Genomic DNA, 13,694 nt, shown 5'->3' on the forward strand with positions numbered 1-13,694 from the left:
TCTGCGAGGGTCGGGGGCGCAGGCAGCGAAGGCCCAGCGTCCTGGGTCGGGGCGGTCGGGCGGACGCAGCCTGGGTTGGGGGTCCCTGCGGGAAGTCGCCTGGCCCAGTTCCGCCGCGGGCCAACTTTTCTTGGGGCCGCGGGGCCAGCAGGTGAGGTCACGTGGCTCGGGCGGGGCGGGGCGGTCGGGGCTGGTCGGTCGGACCCCGCCCCTGCGCCCAAGTCCCGTGGCGTCGGCGGGAGCGGCGCAGCGCGGGCCGGGCCGGGGCAGGGACTGTGGGCTGCAGGCAGCCATGCCCACCAACTTCACCGTGGTGCCCGTGGAGGCGCGCGCCGACGGCGGCGGGGACGAGGCGGCCGAGCGGACGGAGGCGCCGGGCACCCCCGAGGGCCCCGAGCCCGAGCGCCCCAGCCCGGGTGAGCGCGGCCGCACCTGGCCGGACAAAGGCCGAGCGCCCTGAGCGCGGGTCTGGGCCCTGCATCCGGGAGGGGAGGTGGGCGGCGCGGTGGGGGCTGTGGCCGCGGCGGTGGGGCCGGGGTACAGGAGGCGCCCCTTCCCGCGCCCCCACCGCCTGATCTTCTCGGCCCCCCACGAAGGCCCCCACCCCACGTTAGTGGCAGGGCTGGCGGGCGAGGGGCTGTGGCCAGGCTCCGGGTACCATCGGCTCGGGTGGGACCGGGGGCGGAGGTGTGGACGCCGCTGCTGGTAGCTATGGAAACGGGGAGGGGCCGGACCGCGGCTCGGGAGGGAGCCCGGGCCCCTGGGTGGTCCCCGGTGGGACAGGGGTGGCGGTGGAGACCCGGGCGGTTCGGGAGCCGGGGCGTCCTGCGTCCCCCGCGCTCTCCCTTCCCCTGCGCCGCGGCCGTCCGGTCCCACTAGCCCGGGCCGGCCCGTCCTGCACCCGCCTGACCCTGGAGGAGCCGCCCACCCCCCAGCGGCGGAACAGGAAGGACTGCGCCCTGGCTGGGGAGTGGGCGGCCGCCGGGGCCTTGCTCAGGCCGCGTCCTCCCGGTTCCGGGAATCTGGAGGTTTCTAGCACTTTCACTTTCTCTGGGGGTTGGGGATGGGACTGGGGAGAGAATCCCCCAGCCCTGTTCCCTCCATCCTGGCTCCAAATCCCAGTTACTCCCGGGATCTCAGCCCCATCTAGAAAGCGGAGGCTGTTAGGCCCTTCCCTCCAGTCTCTGAGAAGGTGATGGGACTCAGTCCAGCCGCCACCCCGCGTGCTGGCCGTGCCCGCATGTGCCCGGGTCTCATGCAGTGGGTGGCAGCCTCCCTGTTCCCTGGCAGTGGAAGGAAGGAAGGTGAGGTCTATCCAGGGACAAGTCCGGCGGCAGACCCCAGATCCTTCCTAACCCACCATCCCCGGCAGGAAAGGCCAGACATCCCCTCCAGGCAGTTTAGGAACCCAGGGACACGAGTGGGGACCCACCGTGAAGGCACCCACCGAGGCGGGTGAAGAGTGGGCTCAGCTTCCTCTGCACGGAGGCCAGCCCAGATCTTGGAATTGGTCAGGCTGGATGCCAGGCTCAACACCAGGTGAAGTGCTAAGCAGGGTCCATGAGTCCAAACCCCTTCTCTCCAGCCATCAGGGCTGAGTGAGGAAGCACCAAGGAGGGTGGGCTCTGACCTGGTCTTTCTGTGTGAGCTTTATAGCAACGCCCCCGAAACGCACTCAGAAGGAGTCTTCCCGCCTGGCCGGCCCTTTCTCAAGGCTGATCAGGTTCACTTTTGTCTCTAGACTGTAAGTGTCGTTTGCTTTTAAGCCAGAGGGAATTTTGTGCTTGTTTGTTTTCTTGTCTCTTCTACTCTCAAGGCTGTTGAGCGGTACCCTGGGCCTCTGTCTGCCCGGGAGGCAGTGGCCCTGCCGGCGCACTCAGGTCCTGCTACTCAGGTCCTGCTACAGGCGTGTCAAGAGGCTCCCTGGCCCTTCATGAAATCGGAAACAGGAGGGAACGGGCCAGGTGTGGGCTTCTGGACACACTTGAAGGTGGCCTGTGGTGTGAGCTGAACTTGGGAGATTTCTCCGAATTGGCAGAGAACTTGCACCTGGGGCTTTTGTGCTGGCCACGCTTCCTCTTCCACAGAAAGGGCCCGGTGCCCAGCCACTGCCAGGCTGTAACGGGCATGCAGCTGCCCTTCGGAATCCACTTGATCACATCCTGATCTTCAGCCCACAGAGGTGTGGCGAGGAGTCCCGTGATGGGCACAGAGCCTGGGGAAGGAGGCACAGGCTTTGCTTTTTGGTGGCGGTGGTGGTGGTCGGGGGCAGGGGTCCTGCAGCAGCCGGAGCTGCTCCCAAAGGCCTGCTGCATGGGGTCCACGCCACAAGGTCACAGACCAGCTCCAAACCTGTCCAGCCACGGGAGTTACCGGCACCCAAGCTCTTCCTGACTCCATTGCCGTTCCCTCGAATGGTCCATGGAGGTACCATAGAGGTACTTCTGGGCTGGCGCCTGGGTGACGGTGAAGCAAGTTTGGGGGGCCTGGTGGGTTGCTCCTGGGCACTGCTAGGTGGGCGTGGAGAGGGCGTCCTGAGCCACCCCAGCTTGAACAGGGGACTCGGCGTCCTGAGCCCGGGTTGGGGGTTCGGGGGGAGGAGGGGTAAATGCTGCTGCCCAGGCTGCCTGGCTCGACCCAGAACCCAGCAAGGCCGTGTCTGCCCAGCCTGGCTCCAGGAGCCTCCTGTCCCCGACCCCTGCAGCTTCCCTGCTGCCTCTGGCGGAGCCTCTGCGGGAGGCGTCCTGTTCCCAGGATGGGCACTGTGCCCTCAGCACTTCTTCGGACAGAGCTTTTATTCCTGGTTTTATTTTTATGTGAAATGCCTCGTCTTGAAGTGATGGGACATGTTAGCCCTCAGTTTCTCAGTGGGGTGATTTTTCGAGTAGGAGGTGGGAGGACACTGCTGGGGGCCGGCTGTGTCTTGAGTAGGAATTGGGGGGACACTGCTGGGGGCTGGCTACGTCTTCAGTAGGAGATGGGGGGACACTGCTGGGGGCCGGCTGCGTCTCCTCTGACTTCAGGGTGGGTTGGGTTTTATAACTGACTTGGGGGAGCCCACTCTTCCTCCGTGACTACATCAGGGTAGACTCGCTCCTTCCCAGGTTATACGGATGCGTCGAGGGGTGTCGGGACCCAGGAGACCGTGGGAGGGGTGGGGAGGGAGGGCTGGCCGGTGCCCTGGCCTGTCTGGAAGGTGCAGTGTGCAGAGCCTCCGGCGAGGCCCCGCAGGCCCGGACCACCCACTCTCTAGGAGGGACGTCCACATGTCCAGGGCTCCCTGGGCTGGGAGAGGGTGGGTCCTGCCTGGCACCCCCAAGTCTCCCACCCTCAGCTGGGGCTCTCCCGGGTTTGCCGGGAGCTTTTCCTGGCTCGGGCGCCATTTCCCTCTTTGGGTTCCGTTTCTGAGATTTTCCACTGTGGCTGAGCTCGTGTTGGTTGTCCAGGGGCGGTCTCGCCTCCCTCTGCCCCTGGCCGCTGACAGAGGCCCGGTCGCACAGTCAGCGGCCTGCCTGTCCCTCCTGCTCCAACTACCTCCCGTGTCTGTGTTGGGAGTGCCCTCCTGAAATCTTAAATCTTAGGATAACAAGAGCTGCCACTTCCCGTCCCTACTCAGAAGGCCGTCCTGGGCCATCCTTGCCTGTTGGGTGCTGGGTGCCATGCTCTGCACTGGCCTTGGGAACGGCGAGACGGTGCACGCCGGCTGCACTGATCTGGGGTCCCCTTTGGGGATGCAGGGACTTGGGGGATCATGCATTACATAGGGGGACCATGCACAGAGCATCCGGGTTCCGTCCTTCTGAGTAGGGACGGACAGCTCTTGTTGTCCCCAGATTTCAGGAGGGCGCTCCTGACACAGACACGGGAGGCAGTCGGAGCTGGAGGTGACAGGCAGGCCGTTGACCCTGTGGCTGTGCCTGGGAACCCCTGCAGCAGCTGGGCACCACCTTGTGGGTATGGATGGTCATGGATATGTGGTGGGCAGGCAGGGAGGCTACGAGACATGCATTTTGTGTATCAGCTTCCCTTTTTGAAACCCAAGGAAACAAAAGATACACAGGAAGGTGGTGGCTGCTGGGTATCTAGGCTGGGGCCTGTGCTTCCTCCTGCGCCTGGTATACTCCCAGGCTGTCTCCAGGCAAGAGGCCCTCCTTAGCAGGCATGCGGTAAAGTGTGGTGCCTTCGATCAGCTGGCCGGGCGCATGTGTGCAGTCACCTGTGTGCCTTGTGAGTGTGCAGGTGTATCCATGTGTGAGTCATGTGCTTGCACCATGTATATGTGCACATGCATGTACACACGTGTGCACACATGAGTGCACTGTGCTCTTGCACAGCTGTGTGCTGTGGGCATGCTCGCGTGTGCGTGTGTGCGTGTGTGCGTGCACGCGTGTGTGCGTGTATGTGTGTGTGCGTGCACGCGTGTGTGCGTGTATGTGTGTGTGCGCGTACCGTGGCAGGTAGACAGGGACTGGGGCTTCCTTCGCAGCAGAGGGACACATGGCATTGGGTGTCCCTCTGGATATCCGTTCCTTTCCCCTGGGCTAGGCCGGTCAGTGAGTGGCCAGCAGCTCCCCCTCTTGGTGTGGCCTTATGTTCAGGTCTGAACCTGCTCCAGGGCCTCTGATCATGTGAGGAGACCTTTGCCTCGTGGACTTGGTTTCCTGTCTTGCAAAGCTCCCCAGGCCTCTCGGAGTGGGCAAGGCCAGCGGATTCCACAGTGGTTTTCTGTCTCGTGTTGGACACCAGATCCCCTACTTAGAGTGGGTGACTTCTCAGTGCCTCTCCGGTGGTCTGGATGGCCGTTGGGAGGGCGGTGCCAAGAGGAGGGCCAGGTGCTCAGGCCTGGTGCAGGGGGCTGGTCGGGGCTGAAGCCCCAGGCTTGCTGGGGATCAGTGAATGTCGGAGACCTTGCCAGGCGGGCTGGAGTCAGGCAGAGGCACCTGCGGGACCCTGAGGGTGAGTTGGGGGCTGTCCTCCCTCATGCCTGGCAGGAGTGAAGTCACCTCTGTCAGGGCCTCTGCCCTTTGGACGTGGGGCCACGTCCTGCAGAGCTCCTTGGACCTGACCCAGGGATTCCGGGATGGCCCAGGCTCCTGCATGGGGGATGGGTGGCCTTTGTAAATCACGGAAAGTGACCTAGGTGGGCCTCAATCACTTGAGAGGTTTATTTGCCAAGGTTAAGGATGTGCGTAGCACAGAACCACGGGAAACTTCTGTGGTCCGGGCTTTTCTTCTCAAAGAAGGCTGGGAACTTGAATATTCAGAGGGTAAAGCGTGCGTATTAGGGGAAGAAAGAAAAAGAAGAGGGAGGGCAGATAAGAGGCAGGCAGCATTTGATCAGCGTTCACTGAACCCGTGTGTCACACGTGGGGGTAGAGGAAGAACCCCTCACGCCTCACACTCAGTGAATCTGCACATTTACCTACGACACAGTCACCACAGGGTGCGTGAAGTGCTCAGGTATGCGTTTGCCTCTGGTGAGCAGAGCAACAACTCCTGGTTCTGTCCTTGGTCCCGCACCGTGAGGATGAGCTGTCGTTTCCACGGTCAGGGTGTGTTTTGTTGCAACTGCTTTAGCGTAAGGATCCTGTGGGCCCCAAAATGTGAGGGAGGCGTGTAGCTTCCTACCCAGGAAGAAAACAGAAGGCAGGTTGCGTGACCCGTTTCCCAGCGTGACTCTTGCCTGGGACTTAGTGGGTTTGGTCCTGAGATCCTGTTTTCCTTCCATACCTTGGACCAGCGAGCCGTCCCAGGGCTGCCGTCCTCGGGCACTGCAGACAGACCCTGACGTGGCACCGCTGGGCACAGCACTGGGAGTGGAGGTCAGCTCAGGGGGACATCCCAGCCATGAAGGGCACGAGTGGAGCTGACGCACCAGTGATCGATTGCCTCTGTGGGGCCGGCCAGCTGCCCGGAGGGCTCTCCTGTTACATCTCTGTTGGAATATGAATTTTCTTTTTTTTTTTTTCTTTTTTGAGACAGAGTCTTGCTCTGTCACCCAGGCTGGAGTGCAGTGGCACAAGCTCAGCTCACTGCAATCTCCGCCTCCCAGGTTCAAGCAGTTCTCGTACCTCAGCCTCCCGAGTAGCTGGGACCACAGGCGTGCAGTAGCACGCCTGGCTAAGTTTTATATTTTAAGTGCAGATGGGGTTTTGCCATGTTGGCCAAGCTGGTCTTGAACTCCTGGCCTCTAGTAGTTTGCACACTTCGGCCTCCCAGAGCACTGGGATTACAGGAGTGAGCCACCATATCTGGCCGGAATATGAATTTTCTAAGCTGTGCCTTAGACCGAGGTCTGGAGGGCAAAGTTTGATGTTTGATGTTAAGTATTAACCACAGTTCCTGGCTGGGTGCTTTTGATTTCAACCATCTCCATCAGCTGAGTGTTTCTGGGGGCGGCTCCCAGAGTCATTTTGTGATGGCCGCGTGGTGGGTGGGGCAGGAGTCCCTGGGTGCTGGGGAGTGTGAGACCCGCCGGGGCCTTGAGCGAGCGGCAGTCTGCTCCCTGTGGGGCCTGGTAACCCTGTGGAGCCTGGCGGAGCTGGGCATGGACGGCGTTCAGGAGTGGACCAGCTGGTCTTCAGGGCACTGGGCTGGGCTGGGGGCGTCTGGGGCCTGGTGAACAGATGACTGGGGGCCCTCCTGGTAACTGACACGGGGGGGGCTGGTCTTCTTTGGTCTTCCTTCTCAGAGGCTGGGGAAGTGCCGCCCAGGGACAAGGGCAGAGCACAAAGGGTTAATACCTTTCCTTTGTGAAGAGGAGGGAAACTCCCTTTTGGGGGCAGAGGCCTGTTCTGTGAAGATAAACCTCTGGCTTCGATGCAGCAGCCTGAACGATGAGCTGCCTGGCTGGCCATGCTGTCCAGGCCCTGCCTCTTCCCTTGTTCGTGGCCGCTGACGCCCCAAGGGTCCTGGAGCCTCTGGCCGGGAGTGCCGGGGAACAGGCCTACAGCAGGGTCCCCTTTGGCTGGTCGGTGACTGCAGGACCTCATCCCTGCGGGGAGGGGTGTGTGCTGCTGTTGCAGAGGTCTCAGGGTCTGAGGTGCTTGCGGCCCTGGGCTGTGACGCGGGCCCCCAGCCTGCCAGCCAGTGCCTGTTTCCGCTCTCTCCTTGGGCAGTTTCTTTTTGAGGAAACAGTTGTGGGGAGGAGAGTGCTGTGTCTGAATCACGTGTGAATCAAGGGTGGTTTGTTTCCTGCGTTCTGGGGTTTTCTCGGGCAGCACCCCACACGCACCTCCCTGGTGGGCCACTGAGAAAGGGAGGAGGTTGTGCCTGGAGATAGGGAGGCTGGTGGAGGCATCGCGATCTCAGAGGGGATTAGGCCAGCTTCTCCCTGCAGAAACTGCCCGTGAAGGCACCTCCCAGGCCTGGATCGGGATGGGTCAGGGTCTGACACGCAGACTCTCACTGCCTCTCTGGCTGGAGGGGCTGCCCTTCCTCTGGCCGGGACACTTGTGTGTCTGGTCTTCGCCCTTCCGTCTGCACCGCCTCCTTCGCTCTCGGAGTGAGGACACAGGCCGGTTGGACAAGCCCAGGAGGCTGCTCCCCAAGGGCCCAGCCCATCAGGATCTGTTTACTGACCATAGAGTCTGCATTCACTGTGTTGATAAGGTGTCGGAAAACTAATCTAGAGTGAAAAACAGACCAGAACTTGCCTCTGTGACTGGGGGCCTTGGCTGGGGAGGGAGCTCGGCTCTGTGGGGAGTGGTCCTGGGGTCTGGGATGAGAGTGAGGCCTGTGTTGACCCCTGGAGTCAGATTGCCATCCACTGTGCTGGTTCCAGTGGCTCTGGGAAGTTAGGGGGCTGGGGCCTGAGCTCAAGGCTGGCCATGGACAGCCGCACGCAGCATGCCCGTGTGCTTGGTTGGCGTGTCTGGCTGGTGTGTCTGCCATGGCCTGGAGCCGTCCTCATGGTGGGGTAGCCCCGCTGGCCCTTCCAGCATTCCTGTCCATTTAGACCCAGTGCACAGGGGATGTCCACCTTGTACATGTGCATTCGCGAGGAGGATGTTAAAGTGATCCTTGAACATTTGCTCCGTGCCTCAGTTTCCCTTGCCAGGAGCCAGCCTGTCACGAGGGTGGCAGTGGCCATGACCTCTAGTCTCCTTGGCTCTGTCTGCAGACCTCTGGCGCCAGCGGGTCGGGCCTGGGCTTTCAGGGAGGCTCAGAGACGCCCTGGGCAGTCACTGGGGAGGGATTGAGTGGAGTGGAAATCAGAGGAGGGAAGCGCGCCAGGCCAGGCCCCTCCTGGGTCCCCTCCACGCCACCAAGGGTCCCGACCGCAGCCCAGATGGAGCCTGTAACAGGAGCTGCCCTGGGACGGCCTGGCAGGTGCGCTGGGGCCCTGCCTCTCCCGCCTTCCTTCGTCTCTGCCCCTGCAGGCTGCCTGGGCCCCGAGCCTCTGGCACTAGGGGACCCCGTGGCCCCTCCATGGCTCAGACGTCACTCGGGCTGCTAAGGGAGGAGGCTGGACCAGGACCAGCAAAGAGCCACCTGACAGAGGGTTCGGGAAGTGAGTTCACCCGAGGCCGCCTTCCCACAAGCAGGCGTGTCCTTTAGATGGAAGGACTGTGGTCCCAGTGTGTGCCTGTGTCCTGGGCACCCCGCCTCATGGGTGGTGCAGTCTGGGGGCTGTAGCCCCTGGGACTTTCTGCAGATGTGTGTGCTGCAGATATGTGTATGTGTACACGTGTATGTGCGGGTGTTTGTGTGTGACTGTGACTGTGGTAAGGGTATGCACACGTGAGTACAGGTGCGTGTGCAGGTTTGCGAGGTGAGTGTTGTGTGTATGGATGAGTGGGGTACCGTGTGTGCGTTTGAGTACGGGTATGGAGAGTGTCTTACGTGTGAGCATGTTTGCATGTGCACGTGGAAGTGCCTGTCTGTGCATGCGTACCCATGCAAGTCTGTGTGTGTGTGAGTGTGTGTTTTGTGTGGCGGGTGTTCATGTGTGTCTGGCCGTAGCTTGCCAGGACCTTCCAGCCAGGCTTCCTTGCTCCCAGTGCCTCTTACGGTGAGCTGGGATCTCCTGGGCTCTCCTGGTTTACAGGATGCTGGCAGTGGTGTCTGCACAGACCGTTGGGAGGAGGGCCCTTCGGGAATGGGTGATGAAGGGCCTGTTTTTGCCTCAGAAGGCAGCACTGCTTTAGCCAGAAACTTGTGCTGGAAGCTTCAGCGCTTACCTGAAACCCCCGGGTCCCAGCCTGAACACTGGGCGGTTCTCATCCTGTGCCCCCGAGAGCCTCAGGTTCTGGATTTTAGGGGCAGAGGGAGGGCAAGTGTCAGGGGTCATCAGCTGGCGTTCGGGTCCTGGAACCCAAACACACTGTACTTTGGTGCCTGGTGCCATCACCAGGAGCCCGGCCTCCAGGCGGTGGGGGTGGGGGAGTGCTCCTGGGTCTGCGTCTTCACAGGGAGCCCAGCCTCCAGACAGTGGTGTGGGCGGGGGGTGTTCCTGGGTCCATTCAGTTGCGGGCTGTTCCCAGAGGCCATGTGGGCTGATACCACTGGGTCACCACGTGGACTGATGCCACTAGGTCACCACGTGGGACTCATTCTGCTGCAGGTGTCCCTGTGGCTCCAGGGGAGGGTGGCCCCCTGGACCCAGGGGACACACAGAGCCAGGCCTGAGCACCTCCCGGAGTGCAGGGAGCCGGGAAGCCTGGACCTGCTTGTCCCCTGCCCCGGGCCTGGCGCCTCTCTGTGTGCACAGGTCCTGTGCCGCCTGCCACTGCTCTGCAGGGCTGGGGAGCTGGACAGACCACCCACGCTGGAGGGCAGGAAGGGGCGGAGGCTGCCGGACCTGACTCCAGCTTCACAGCCCCTCCTGCCTGTCAGCTGCTTCCAGCTCTAAGAGGACGTTCCTGGAGCCCTTTTCGGAGAATGGCTGTAAAATCCCAAAACGCAGGAGGAATAGGGGGAGGGATGAGCCACTGAGAAAGGGAGGAGGTTGTGCCTGGAGATAGGGAGGCTGGTGGAGGCATCTCGATCTCAGAGGGGGTTAGACCAGCTTCTCCCTGCAGACACTACCCGTGAAGGCACCTCCCAGGCGTGGATCGGGATGGGTCAGGGGTCTGACACGCAGACTCTCGCTGCCTCTCTGGCTGGAGGGGTTGCCCTTCCTCTGGCCGGGACACTTGTGTGTCTGGTCTTCACTCTTCCATCTGCAGCCGCCCCCTTCCCTCTTGGGGTGGGGACACAGCCTGGTTGGACAAGCCCAGGAGGCTGCTCCCCAAGAGCCCAGCCCATCAGGATCTGCTTACTGACCACAGAGTCTGCATTCACTGTGTTGATAAGGTGTCGGGAAAACTAATCTAGAGTGAAAAACAGACCAGAACTTGCCTCTGTGGCTGGGGGGCTTGGCAGGGAGGGAGCTGGGGAAGTGGTGGGAGGCTTTTGGTAGGTCCGGTGAGCAGGGACAGGCCTTTGTTAATGCTTAGCAGATAGATGTTTTCTTGCCCAGGTGGCCGCAGCCAGAGAAAACTCAGCAAAGTGGCTCCAGAGGGCCACAAGGCTGCTCAGTGTCGGGGGCTGGAGGCCGGGCAGGGGCGGTGGTGGCCACTGTGTGCTGTGACATGCGTCCATGGGGTGGATCTGTGTGTGGATAGCTAGCACTGGGGGCGCACAGGATGTCTGCCCACTTGCTTACCTGAGGTCATTTTCATAATAAAATTAAGAGGTAGAAAAAACAAGATGAGAAAAAACTGACCTATGGCCAGCTCTCCAGGCCAAGGCTCGACCTCGCTGCCTTCATGGCTGAGGAGGAGAGCGGCATTGGTCAGCCTGGTGTGTCTGGTTGGGAGGGCTCCTCCAAGGTCTCAGGGGCCCACCAGAGGCCGTGGTTCTGGGGCCTGGACCCAGGCCGGGCCTGCTGGCCAGACGCTGTCAGTCCAGGGCCTGTCTGCTTGGGCAGGTCCTGTTGAGACCCTGGCCCCTGGGGATAGGTCAGCCTGGTGCATGGGGTTCATGAAGACACCAGACAAGCTGTGAGCAGAGCTGCTGCTGGAACTGCTTTAAACCTGGAGGGACGGGCGCTGGTGGCACTGGTCAAGGCCCTGTCCCAGCACAGGTAGGCAGGGCGGTTCACCCAGTGCCAGCTGCCTAGGGCCGCTTGGGGCAGGTGAGCAAGGAGGGGCCTCTGGGGAGAAGGCACTGAAACAGGCTGTTCCCAGGGACGAGGTGGGCCAAGGCCAGGGCTGTTCCCAGAGCTGGGAAGATGTTGGGATGGACGGAGCAGGAGAGCAATGCACACAGCTGTGGGGGAGTGGCCACGGGCGGTGGGGGGCTCAGCTCATTGAGGGCTCCTGGTGGGTGCTCACCACGCAGAACCACACCCCTCCAGGCTCGTGTTTCACCTCCTGTTTCCCGGTGTCCTTTGGTGTCCTTTTCTGTCCCAGGACACGTCCAGCATCCAGCGTGACAGACACCGAGTTCCCAAACCTCCTTGGGCTCCTCTTGGCTGTGACGGTTTCTCGGACTTTCTTTTTTTGATGACTCTGGCAGTTTTGGGGAGTCCTGGTCCATTTCAGAGAACGCCCCTCAGTTGGGAGGTGTCTGGTGTTTTCTCTCGTGGTTAGCCTGTGGCTGGGTGTTTCCGGGAGGAAGACCCCAGAGGACAGGCGCCCTCCCTGTACACGGCGTCTGGGCACACGCGTCAGCCGGACTGGGCGCCGTCTCCCCCTCCGTTACCCATGAGTGCAGCTCACCTTCCTCTCCCACCCCAGCCAGGCTTCTGGACCCTCATTCAGGGTTTGGGGTCTCGTTTTGGTTCCCGCTGTTGGATCTGCAGATGGGCTTGCCTTTGGGGCCTGCCGTGCTGTGGATTTGGGGGCTGCTGTGAGACCATCCAGCCTTTGAAAGGCTGTGGAAAGATAGATGACAGCAAGCGGCTGCAGGAGGCCCAGGGTCCGGGCGGCCTGTACAGGGGCTTCTTTCCCCGTGACTCTGGCCGGGTCCTGTGGATTTTTAATTCTGACGGCGTGTCTGCAGAATGAAGCACCGTACAAGCCTCGACAGGCAGCACGGACAGTACCAGCCCCTGCCGTCCTGATGCTGCCCGAGGGCGAGGGACATTCGTGGATGATTCACGGGCTTCATGAGCTATTTGCAGACATCCGCCCGAGTCTCCTTCAAGGGGAAATTCCTGAGCGGCCGCCTCGCCTCGCTGTTCTCTTCCGAGGCGTGTGGGAGCCCAGCCGGCCTGGTGGGAGGAGAGGGTTGAAATGCCGTGGCTGCTACTTCTCGCCCTGGATGCTACTGGCTGAAGGTGCCTTCTTTTAAAGCCTTATTGATCACGTTTCTCAGTGATAACAGGAACCATCACGCACGGTCAGGGTGCGAAGTGGAGCGGCCCAGGCCTGGGGGACCCTGGACTTCCTGCTCCACACTCCTGCCCCACACACCCGCCTGAGGGACTGTGGTGTTAGCGAAGGGGCCGTTCCCATCGCTCCCGACTGGTCACATGGTTGTTTTTTTTTTTTTTTGAGACCGAGTCTCGCTCTGTCGCCCAAGTGGGAGTGCAGTGGCGTGATCTCGGCTCACTGCAAGCTTCGCCTCCCGGGTTCCCGCCATTCTCCTGCCTCAGCCTCCCAAGTAGCTGGTACTACAGGCGCCCGCCACCTCGCCTGGATAATTTTTTGTATTTTTTAGTGGAGACGTGGTTTCACCATGTTGGCCAGGATGGTCTCGATCTCCTGACCTCGTGATCCCCCCGCCTCGGCCTCCCAAAGTGCTGGGATTACAGGCGTGAGCCACCACGCCCGCCTGGTCGCATGGTTTTAAGGTGTCCCGAGTTTTGCTGCACTTGGTTTTGGGGAGACCATGAGCTTGGCATGAACTGAGATTCCTGAGTCAGCCTTTCTAAACTGTCCTGGGCAGGCCACTGCTGTGATGTAAAATGTGAAAGGAGCAGGCCTTTACAGGGGTTTCTGTGAGGTGAGTTGAGTATTTCAGTCCTTAAATGTGGAGACAAATCAGAAATGGGTTTGTCTTCTGAGGAGGCGAGTTAGGTGGGGGTCGGTACCGTGGCTCATTATGTGTCCTGACCGGAACCGGGATCAATCCTCTGACCTGCCGAGATGCCTGCCGTCCCCCAGGGGAGACGGACCGGGTCGGGGCGCTGCCGTCCCCCAGGGGAGACGGACTGGGTCGGGGCTGGGTTGGTGTCTGTGCCGCTCCTGCCTGAGGCTGGGTCGGTGTCTGTGCCCCGCTCCTGCCTGAGGCTGGGTCGGTGTCTGTGCCCCGCTCCTGCCTGAGGCTGGGTCGGTGTCTGTGCCCCGCTCCTGCCTGAGGGCACGCGGTGTCTGGGTGCTGTTTTTTGGCCCACAGGGTGGATTTGGCTGGGGACACTTGATCTGGGTTGTTGGGCCATCCCTTGCCCCCGCTTCACCCAGCCTGTCAGAGGCCACCTGTGCATGGCGCCTGGGCAGGGGCACCGCCGAGGCCTGCCCTGAGGGTTAGACACTGTGGGCCGCCCGGCAAGAACCCTGCCCGTCTCACCCTCCTGCACCGCACACCCAGTCTTTCCTGTGTGTCCGTTTGTCCTCTGAGGAGCTTTCCGGTCATCATGAATGTGCAGAATGACGAGGGAGGAGGTGCCATCCCAGGCGAGTGGCCCTATCCCCAAAACACAGGCAGGGCTCGGCCAGAGGAAAACTCGCTGCCCTTCACAGCAGCCAGGCCTGCCGATGTCCAAG

General features: G+C 61.6%; 1 protein-coding gene across 3 annotated transcripts in view; it reads left to right on the plus strand.

The window, feature by feature from the left end:
• Positions 1–220: 220 nt before the first annotated feature.
• SLC12A7 (solute carrier family 12 member 7) overlaps positions 221–13,694 on the plus strand; it is a 60,498-nt gene continuing 47,024 nt past the window's right edge. The window contains exon 1 of one of the 3 annotated variants that reach the window (XM_050795175.1): positions 221–416. In XM_050795175.1, the coding sequence (XP_050651132.1) occupies positions 293–416 (124 nt within the window). In that variant the 5' untranslated portion in view covers positions 221–292. Of the gene's footprint in view, positions 417–6,538; positions 6,646–13,694 lie in introns of those variants that run through there. The other 2 variants (XM_050795178.1, XM_050795176.1) reach the window with 2 other exon arrangements.

This window comes from Macaca thibetana, chromosome 6, assembly GCF_024542745.1.
Source record: "Macaca thibetana thibetana isolate TM-01 chromosome 6, ASM2454274v1, whole genome shotgun sequence".
Taxonomy (NCBI): domain Eukaryota; kingdom Metazoa; phylum Chordata; class Mammalia; order Primates; family Cercopithecidae; genus Macaca; species Macaca thibetana.